This window comes from Lolium perenne, chromosome 2 (assembly GCF_019359855.2).
Source record: "Lolium perenne isolate Kyuss_39 chromosome 2, Kyuss_2.0, whole genome shotgun sequence".
NCBI classification, from domain to species: domain Eukaryota; kingdom Viridiplantae; phylum Streptophyta; class Magnoliopsida; order Poales; family Poaceae; genus Lolium; species Lolium perenne.
Window position 1 is genome coordinate 67,585,469 of NC_067245.2, and position 10,863 is coordinate 67,596,331.

The window sequence follows — 10,863 nt, forward strand, 5'->3', positions numbered from 1 at the left end:
AAGAAAACCGTTCATGTAACCAACCTTTGGAAATCTGTTGCTTGTTCTTTCGGTAGCCTTCTTTCATTTCCTAATTTGCTTGCGAGCAGTCCTTGCATTAGTATGAGTTCGTTGACCGTGTTTTGAAAACTGTTTGAGTTGGAAACCGTTTGATAATCCGTTCTTTTTTCAAAAATGTTGAAGGTGGGAATGCGTTCATTTAATAAAAAAATTTGAAGACGGAAACCGTTTAAGGAGAAAACCGTTCATAGTTGAAATTCGTTCGTGTAATATACATATGTTGAAACTCTGACTTTCGTACTTTGATTTTCGCACTGCTACTTTCTCCATAGTTTTTTTAAATCAGAGCAAAAAATAAATCTGCATAAATTTCGAAATCAGCAAACCAACACAGCAAAAACTAAAAAGAAACCACCAAAAAACCTAAAAACGTGAGAAACCGGAAAACAAAGAAATGGAAATTTCGCACTGCATAATTTTTTTTTTTGATTTCGCACTGCTACTTTCGCACTGCTACTTTTTTTAATTAAGCAGTAAGATTGCGAAAAGCTACATGACGAAATCGAGACGGTTATTCCTTTGCGCGAAACAGTATGTGCAAAACAATCAGCCAAAGTGCGAAACAGTCTTCGAAACGGTACGTAAAGAAACAGTCTTCGATCTGAAATCGTGAAACGGTACGTGCGAAACAGTCAGCGATTCGATGGACCTGAACTCGCGAAACGGTATGCTTAATTGGGCCGAGCCCATTTAAGCCTATCCTTCCAAAAACAAGTGCGCGGAGCGGATCGACTCTTCCGCTTAAAGCGGTCAATAGGGGCTCCCTCGGTGGCTACCGCGCGCCCCACACCCCCGTCCGTGCGGTATGGGCCGGCCTGGTCGGCCCAGTTCATGTTGTTTTCTGTTTTTTTTTCAATTTCTATTTCTTTTCTGTTTCTTTTTATTTTTCTTTTCTTTTTGTTTTCTGTTTCTTTTTTTCGTTCTCAAGATTTAGTTTTTTAAATTTAAATGTATTTTTAAATTTAAAATGTTCTATCTCAAATATTTTAAAAAAATTCAAATTCGAAAATTGTTCAAGTATAAAAATTGTTCAAATGCGAAAATTGTTCAAGTATAAAAATTGTTCAAATTCGAAAATTATTCAATTATAAAAATCGTTTAAATTCGAAAATTGTTCAAGTATAAAAATCATTCAGATACGAAATTTGTTCAATTGTAAAAATCGTTCAAATTCAAAAATCGTTCAAATTCAAAAATTGTTCAAGTATAAAAATCGTTCAAATACAAAAATTGTTCAAGTATAAAAATCGTTCAAATACAAAAATTGTTCAAGTATAAAAATCGTTCAAATACAAAAATTGTTCAAGTATAAAAACCGCTCAAAACTTATTCAAGTATGAAAATTGTTCAAATTTGAAAATTATTCATCTTTCTGTTTTTCGGAAAAGTTGCATTATTCTGCCGTTATTTTGGAAAGCGACGTCTTTTTCAAATTTCATTTGGAGTTATTTTTCAACTATAGAAAGAAACAGTAGAATACAGTAAAGATAACAAAGATTGTCCAGAACGGGTCGTCCGAACGAACGACGTGAATACCAAAACGAACGAACGAACAACCTGAATCCCGAAACAAGGACGATCAAGATTATGGGCCGAGCCCATATACGCCTAGGTAGTGTGCGGCAACTACACTAGCGCCGACCAGGTCGGTGGAAAGCATCACCCATACCACGTTCAGCAACGTGCGGGAATAAGCATCGTCTGAAGATGATTACGGGTGGGCTGGCCCATTAGCCTGTTCGTTCGTCGAAAAGAAGTAGTACCATATTGTTCTATATAGGTACGTGATCTGAGCTGTAGCTCACCGGTTCTAGCTCAAACAACAGAGCATACACGATTCAGGCAACCATTTTTTGTATTTTTTTAATCTGAGCAGAAAATGATTTTAAACAAATTTGAAATCTGAGCAAAATTTCAAATTCATAACCTAAGCAAAAAAATATTCTGAACAAATTTCAAATTTGAGCAAATTTTGATTTTGAATAAATTTGAATATCAGCAAAAAGTAAATTTTACAAAATTCAATTCTGAGCAAAAAATAATTTTTTACAAATTTTGAATCTAAGCAAAATTGAAATTTGAATAATTTTTTAAAGATAAGAAATTTTTAAAAGTGTCCGAAAAAAGAATAGACGTCCAAAAACCAAACAAATTCAGATTGGAACCTTCTAGAATATTCATAAAACTGGACCCCAAAATAAAACACCAACTCTATTGGTAATGGGCTGCGGCCCAAAAATGTTTGCTCCCAAGTGATGCCTACTAACTCGTGCCAAGAGGCTATGAATAGGTTTTCAGGACGCACCTATGCCACGCCCAATAGCGTGCGGGAATAAGCATCGCCTGGAGGCGATCCCGGGTGAGCCAACCCATTAGACTACCCACAATGAGAATATCATAGGTAGTATCATGCATTTCATGCATGCAAAATGCTGATGTGGCAGTGCAATTAAGGATGAGAGAGAGGGTACTAGTATCATAGGTAGATACTGTATCATAGCACGTACTACTAAAAAAATTACTGTCAAGTAAATCTTGTACATATATTTGCATTGAGATTCTACAAAACAATTAATATATGGAGACTATGATACTAGTATATGATACCATGCATTGTGGAGATAGTAACATGTAGTAGTATCATACGCATGATACTTCTATATGATACTATGCATTGTGACTAGTCTTAGCATGTTCGTTGTTGAAAGAAGTAGTACCATATTGTTTTATATATGTACATAATCTGGTAGCTCACCGTTTCCAACCATGTTTCATTCCGTGGATACCCGAGCTCGAACAACACAGACCAGGGCATACACGATTGTCCAACCATTTTTATATTTTTTGAATCTGAGCAGAAAATGATTTTGAACAAATTTTGAATCTGAGCAAAATTTCAAATTCTTAATCTGAGCAAAAATTTTTTTGAATAAATTTCAAATTTGAGCAAATTTTGATTTTGAATAAAATTTGAATCTGAGCAAAAAATAATTTTGACCAAATTCGAATCTAAGAAATAAATTTTTTTTTAACAAATTTTGAATCTAAGCAAAATTGAAATTTGAACATTAAAAAAACAATTTTTAAAACCGTCCGAAAACAGAACAAATGTCCAAAAGCCTAACAAATTCAGACTCCAAAAGCCTAACAAATTCAGACTAAAATCTTCTAGAATATTCATAAAACCGGAAAAAACCCAAAATAATACATCACCTCTGTTTATAATGGGCCGCGGCCCAAAAAGGTTTGCTCCCAAAGGATGCCTATTAAGGCGCACCAATAGACGATGAAAAGGGTGGCAATTCCTATACACCGACTAGGTCGGCTGTTACCGCGCGCCGCACACCCCCGCGCGCGGTATGGGCCGGCCTGGTCGGGCCAGTTTGCTGTCTATTTTTTGTTTTCTGTTTCTTTTTTCGTTTTTTATTTTTTCGTTTTTCTTTTCTGTTTCTTTCTTATTTTGTTTTTCTTTCTCTTATTTTTGTTCAGATATGAAAATTATTCAAATCTTAAAATTGTTTAAATTTGAAAATTGTTCAATTTTAAGATTGTTCAAATTCTACATTTGTTCAAATTCCAAAATCGTTCAATTTTAAGATTTTTTAAAATTTGAAAAATCGTTCAATTCGGAAATTTGTTCAAATTCGAAAAGTCGTTCAATTTGGAAATTTGTTCAAAATTGAAATCGTTCAATTCAAAATTTGTTCAAACTTAAAACTGTTCAGATTCAAAACAGAAAAAAATGGAAAGAAAAATGAGAAAGGAAAAAAGAAAAACAAAGTGGGCCGGCCCAACATACCTGACCTGGGTGTGCGGTGGTCCATCCGGACCGACCTGGTCGGCGGACAGCACATCCCTAAAAGGGTTTCCGTCGTAATTGAAGCCACGAAGCCCCCGTTCCCTAAAATGACACGAGAGCCCACGATTGCAACGGTCGATTGGTATTTGGCAACTCCATCCAAAAACAATTTCTGCATGTTTCATGGACAGCGCGTTCGAACCGCTCGCCACGTCCTTACATGCATGAACCGGTACAGTATTCCTCCACTCCTCACGCGTTGACGTTGAGAACGAGCCACGAGCAGCTCACTTATTCTCCACCATGTAGCTCGCACTAATGAAGCCGCATCATTCTTCTCCCTCCATTCCTTTTGAGCTCTTCTCCAACACCGTGGCCGCGATGGGCTCGCCAGCGAGACGCCAGTGGCCCCTCATCCTCACCTCCGCCTTCCTCGCCGTCTCGCTGATCGCACCGCCTGCCTCGGCGCAAACCAACTGCACAGACCACATGTTCTCCGGCGGCCGCGTCTACGCGGCGTGCAACGCGCTGGGGGAGCTGGGCGCCAGCGTGCACTGGACGCACCACGCGGCGAACGGGACCGCTGACATCGCGTTCCGCGTGCCGGCGGGCACGGCGGGGTGGGCGGCGTGGGCCATCAACCCGTCCGCGGTCGGCATGCTCGGCGCCAACACCGTCTTCGCCTACCACGAGCCGGCGACCGGCTCGGTGCGCGTCCTCACGGCGGTCGTCGACAACTACGCCCCCGTGCTGGCGGACGGGAACCTCACCTTCCCCGTGCACGGCCGCGGCGCGGAGTACGTCGACGGCGTCTACGACGTCCACGCGACGGTCTCGTTGCCGGGGAACAGCACCCGGCAGAACATCGTCTGGCAGGTCGGCTCGTCGTCCGCGGACGGCCTGCCGGAGAGCCACCAAGCGTTCGGGGACAACATCATGTCGTCCCGGAGCTGGGACTTCAGCTCCAGCGACGCGGCGGTCGCCGACGTCCCTGCTCCGAGGGACAGCGTCTACAGCACATTGCTCCGACCCAAGAATGTATGGCGGTCTGGATTAGTTACTCTTGATCTTTCTTCTTCACTTGGGGAAATTTAGTTGGTTCGTACGTACGTGCAGATACACGGCGTGCTGAATGCTGTGAGCTGGGGCGTGCTGCTCCCTCTCGGCGTCGTACTGGCGAGGTACATGAGGGTGTTCCCGTCGCTCGATCCGGCATGGTTCTATCTCCACGTTGCCTGCCAATGCAGCGGCTACGTGATCGGCGTCGCCGGGTGGATCGTCGGCCTTACCCTTGGCAGCAAGGCAAAAGGTGCCCTGCGGTACCCTGGACATCGCAACATCGGCACCGCGCTCTTCGTCTTATCAACGCTTCAGGTCTGTCCTCCATGCAATCTGCTCAAGGCCGGGCATTCCTTTTGGTTTAGTTCTACTCCCTCCATACCATATTAGTTGTCGTTAATATAGCACAACTGGATCCACCAGGCTTCGGCGCTGCTGATTCGCCCGAAGAAGACCGTCAAAGTTCGCTTCTACTGGAACCTGTATCACTGGTCCGTCGGCTACACAGTGGTCGTCATGGGCGTCTTCAACGTCTTCAATGGCATCGGCATCCTGCAACCTGACCCCAAGTACAAGCACACATACATTGGTGTTGTTCTGGTGCTAGCCATGGTGGCCTTCGTCCTGGAGGTCCTGACGCTGACGGTCAGGTTCAAGAAGAACCGGCGGTAATGGCTCCTGAGTATGGTGCTTAATTAGACTACAGTTAAGCTTATAATTTTTCTTGTTTGAGAGGGGCACTTAAACTTATCTGGGACAGACATTTGACCTATCATGACTGGGAGAAAATAGTATTTCTAGGCGTTTTGTAGAATTGAGGAAGATGGAATGTTATATGTTCTTTTTGTACAATAGTTTTGGTTCTTCTTGACATTATCTACTGCAATTCTGTAATACACCTGCAGTGTAGGCATGCTTACACTTCGCACTGAAGTTTATACAACAGCAGAAAGACTTGAGCAAGAACAACAACACCCGCACTGTACCAAACTCATCCAGTAATTATAAATTTGTTATATACTCCCTTTGTCCATAAAAAATGCCCTAGATGTAGTGTCTACATACATCTAAATTTAGATAAATCTAAGACATCCTTTTATGTAGAGATAGTACGCCTTTTGACGTAAGCAAAATTCTGGTTTTTTTTATAATTAGTTAATTACAAGGAAATCGATCAACCGATGATTTCCGGTGGTTCCCCCTGTTTTTGGCGCACCTATGGATGGCTAGACAGTGCACATCCTACGAAAGTCGTACATCAGTTGTCGTACGTGTGCAACTCACATGAATAGGGGCAAGGCGGGTTTTTGTCTTTTGCTTTTCCATAAGGGAAGCCAGATGGGGTATTTGGTCGTTGGTTTTCATTGGCGGCAACATACGAGGAGCCGTATGGATAAACCTAGCTGCTGGACTAGCCCAAGGCAGACACATGCCACAAAGGCCCATTTATAACAAGTTGTGAGATGCCGCAACGCGGGCTTCGCCATCAAGACCTAGACACGACAAAGTTACTAAACGGGCCTTCTAGTTTAGGCATTCTAGGTTGTAAGGAAAAAAACCAAAAAATAAGGAAAATCATAAAAAATAAAAAATCTAAACGGGTCATGTCATGCCGTCATGCCCGCATGCAGGCTTCCGGTTGCAGCCCATGCACAACCTATGATAGGCCGTGGGCCCAACACAATCCATTTAGCAACGGGATGAGCCCGTGACGGGCTTGTTACGTGTGCTCTGGCTGGCACGTGCCATGCACTACCTAGTGGTTAGCTCTTCGTACAGGCAGGCCCATTTCCACGACATTAATTTAGGTTTCACTAGAAAAGCTAGTCGAAAACGGACTCGGGATTGACACATAGACACCAATAGACATACCGCGCATCAGCATATGCACAACATAGTTCATATTACTTTTAAACAATTATTTCTTCATACATTTTAGTTTTACCATAACAGGCTAACAAAAAAGTTAATAAAAACACAATTAAGGGACAATGAACTAGACCTATAACCCAAGAATATCATAAGTTCACTAATTTTGAAGAAAAGAACGCTCAAACAAGACCTGCAGAAACAACATAATTAACATATTGTACAAGACATGTGTTACAAATCACAAATGTACTTCCTCCATCTCACAATGTTAGAATGTTAGCAACCAAAACGGTTCGTCAAAATATGTTACATTGCGGAACAAAAGGGAGTATGGGCTAAACATTCACAAAATTTTAGCATGGGTTCGTGTGGGATTTGCTGGAGAGTCAGACGACTATTTTGTTTCACCGGTGTACAGACATGAAAGCCATTATGTCTCTATGCTACATGATGCCACGCAGGGCCTACAGCAAAACCTGATCTCTCATCTGATTGTTGCTGCCCCACATGTCTTGGTCATTATGTCGTGCGCAAATGGATCACGCTTGGACCAATCGTCCCGTCCTCGCCCCCCTCATCCGCAAGATCCAATATGCGAGTCATCTCGTTTGTCTCATGGCACTCGCAGTCAATACACCATCATATCTCTTGCCCGTCTTTCAGTTTTTTCTCCGATCTCTAATGAAAGAATATTGATACATGAAACCAATGATTAATTTATCATTTATATGCATCTATTACAACCATAAGATAAAACAAGTAACCTATCATGGTAGAATGCACAGGCCGTTGAGACGTGGGAAACTTGTCACCGCTGCACTTCTCCAGCTTAGCCATAGATAGCTTAAACTATAGAGAATCAAAGTAAAATGAAGGCTACATGATCATTAACTAGCTAACATGGACATGTTACTAATTTCAACGGTTAGATCATTGCCTAGCTAACAAGGATGTCACACTGACTTTAACTGTAAGATCATTGACAAGCTAACAAAGATGTCGCACTGATTTTAAGTGTGAGATCGTTGGCTAGCTTGATGGGTTCGTTGCATAGAAAACAAAAAAATTCTACCGTGAACAAGAACAAAACCAAGATCCAATCTAGGAAAAGCCAAGATCTAATCTATGAAGATCGAAGCAACGAGATGTATGTGAGACTAACCCTCGAAGATTTCCAAAGCCTACGAGATTAGATCTCGTTGTTGATGTAGTCGATCATCCAGTGCTGCAATCCGGCAGCACTTCCATACTCGGTCGTGCGTACGGTGTCGATGAAGCCCGTCCTCTCCCCGTTCCAGCGGGCAGCGGAGGTGTGGTAGATCCCCTCGGAATCCCATCAGCACGACGGCGTGGTGGTGGTGGTGGAGGAGAATCTCTGCAGGGCTTCGCCTAAGCCGCAACAGAGAGAAAGAGGAGGGAGGAGAGGTGGCGGCTAGGGTTTCAGGTTGGGGACTTGGCCGGCCACCCCTCCCCTCTTTATATAGTGGGGAGGGTCGGTTGGGGTGTCCCCCCCACGCCCAAACCCATCTAGGGCTGGCCAAAGGGGGAGGGGGAACTTTCCTTCCCCCAAGCCTTCCAATTTTAGGGTTTCCCCTAAACCCTAGGGTTGTGGCCGGCTTGGGCCTTTAGGACTTGGTGCGCCTGGCCCATTAGGGCAAGGCAGCACCCCCTTGGCCCAAGTGGCCCCTCCCGGGGTCGTGGGCCCACTAGGGGTCCCTTCGGAACCTTCTAGAACCTTCTCGGTCTTCCACCGGAAAATCCTGAACTTTTTCCGAACCCCAGAAAATAATTTCCCTTATATGAATCTTATTCTCCGGACCATTCCGGACCTCCTCGTGATATCCTGGATCCCATCCGAGACTCCGAACAAACTTCGGTCTCCATCTCATATTCCGAATCTACTTATGCGACATCGAACCTTAAGCACGTCACCCTACGGTTCGTGAACTATGCAGACATGGTCGAGACTCCTCTCCGACCAATAACCAATAGTGGGATCTGGAGATCCATAATGGCTCCCACACATTCAACGATAACTTAGTGATTGATTGAACCATTTACATACGATACCGATTCCCTTTGTCTCGCGATACTTTACTTGTCCGAGGTTCGATCATCGGTATCTCCATACCTAGTTCAACCTCGTTACCGACAAGTACTCTTTACTCGTTACCGTGGTATGTCATCTCTTGTGATCTTGTCACATGCTTGCAAGCTAATTAGATGTCATTCCACTAAGAGGGCCCAGAGTATATCTATCCGTCATCGGGATGGACAAATGCCACTGTTGATCCATATGCCTCAACTCACACTTTCCGAATACTTAATCTCATCTTTATAACCACCCATTTACGCAATGGCGTTTGATGTAATCAAAGTACTCTTCCGGTGTAAGTGATTTACATGATCTCATGGTCAAAGGACTAGGTAACTATGTATCGAAAGCTTATAGCAAGTTGAACTTAATGACTTGATCTCATGCTACGCTTATTTGGGTGTATGTCCATTATATCATTCACCCAATGACATAACCTTGTTATTAACAACATCCAATGTTCATGATCACGAAACCATGATCATCTATTAATCAACAAGCTAGTTGTACAAGAGGCTTACTAGGGACTCCTTGTTGTTTACATAACACACATGTATCAATGTTTCGGTTAATACAATTATAGCATGGGATGTAAACATTTATCATGAACACTAAGATATAACAATAACTAATTTATTATTGCCTCTTGGGCATATCTCCAACAATCTCCCACTTGCACTAGAGCCAATAATCTAGTTTACATTTGTAAAGATTAACACCTTGGCCTTCTGGTGTTTATCATGTTTTGCTCACGGGAGAGGTTTCAGTCAACGGAGCTGACACGCTTAGAAACATATGTGTTTTGCAATTCATTTGCGTCTCAACGCATCACTCATTTTCCAAATGAGACGGCATTAATCATATATGTTCAGTCTTCTGGTGGAACCTTAATTCCACGGTCTAGAATATGTTACTAATATTGTCACATACAATATAGCTTCAAAGTTCTGACACTATCGGAACTACACCAAGTTCTCAAAGAACTCCTCGAGTTAAACATCCTCAGTCATTGTCAAAACAATGACATACTCTGCCTTCGTTTGTAGAATCCGTCACAATATTTAGAACTCATCTAAATCTAGAATAGACTTCTTCTAGCTCATTGTGCTACCTTTTAAACAACACTTAGCCTAATTGAGATTGAAATTTTATTTTTATATGTGACCAAACTAATATCGGTGCAACACTGATGTCTACGGGTGCTTCTATTCTTGTAGACAGTGTTGGGCCTCCAAGAGCAGAGGTTTGTAGAACAGCAGCAAGTTTCCCTTAAGTGGATCACCCAAGGTTTATCGAACTCAGGGAGCAAGAGGTCAAAGATATCCCTCTCATGCAACCCTGCAACCACAAAGCAAGAAGTCTCTTGTGTCCCCAACACACCTAATAGGTGCACTAGTTCGGCGAAGAGATAGTGAAATACAGGTGGTATGAATAAATAGTAGCAACGGCACCAGAAAAGTGCTTTGCCCAGGACAGTAAACAAGCAGTAGTAACGCAGCAGTAGTAACGCAGTAAAACAGTAAACAAGCAGCGATAGCAGTATTTAGGAACAAGGCCTAGGGATCATACTTTCACTAGTGGACACTCTCAACATTGATCACATAACAGAATAGATAAATGCATACTCTACACTCTCTTGTTGGATGATGAACACCATTGCGTAGGATTACACGAACCCTCAATGCCGGAGTTAACAAGCTCCACAATTCAATGTTCATATTTAAATAACCTTAGAGTGCATGACAGATAAACACGACTAAACCAAGTACTAACATAGCATGCACACTGTCACCTTCACACTATGTAGGAGGAATAGATCACATCAATACCATCATAGCAATAGTTAACTTCGTAATCTACAAGAGATCACAATCATAGCCTACGCCAAGTACTAACACGGATGCACACACTGTCACCATTACACCGTGCAGGAGGAATAAAACTACTTTAATAACATCACTAGAGTAGCACATAGATA

At 42.5% G+C, this 10,863-nt stretch overlaps 1 protein-coding gene across 1 annotated transcript; it reads left to right on the forward strand.

Moving 5' to 3' along the window:
• The first annotated feature begins 4,137 nt into the window (after positions 1-4,137).
• LOC127330061 (cytochrome b561 and DOMON domain-containing protein At3g25290) lies at positions 4,138-5,864 on the forward strand. The gene is made up of 3 exons (XM_051356413.2): positions 4,138-4,897; positions 4,976-5,233; positions 5,342-5,864. The coding sequence occupies exons 1-3, from the start codon at positions 4,178-4,180 to the stop codon at positions 5,588-5,590; spliced, it is 1,227 nt and encodes a 408-aa protein (XP_051212373.1). The 5' UTR covers positions 4,138-4,177; the 3' UTR covers positions 5,591-5,864.
• Positions 5,865-10,863: the final 4,999 nt, after the last annotated feature.

What these genes read in the sequence shown, in the direction of transcription:
- LOC127330061 (XM_051356413.2), top strand. Translation starts at nt 4,178, where the DNA reads ATGAAGCCGCATCATTCTTCTCCCTCCATTCCTTTTGAGCTCTTCTCC. An exon ending in CATTGCTCCGACCCAAGAAT is followed by an intron (nt 4,898 to 4,975) that starts GTATGGCGGTCT and finishes ACGTACGTGCAG; the next exon opens with ATACACGGCGTGCTGAATGC. An exon ending in TCGTCTTATCAACGCTTCAG is followed by an intron (nt 5,234 to 5,341) that starts GTCTGTCCTCCA and finishes TGGATCCACCAG; the next exon opens with GCTTCGGCGCTGCTGATTCG.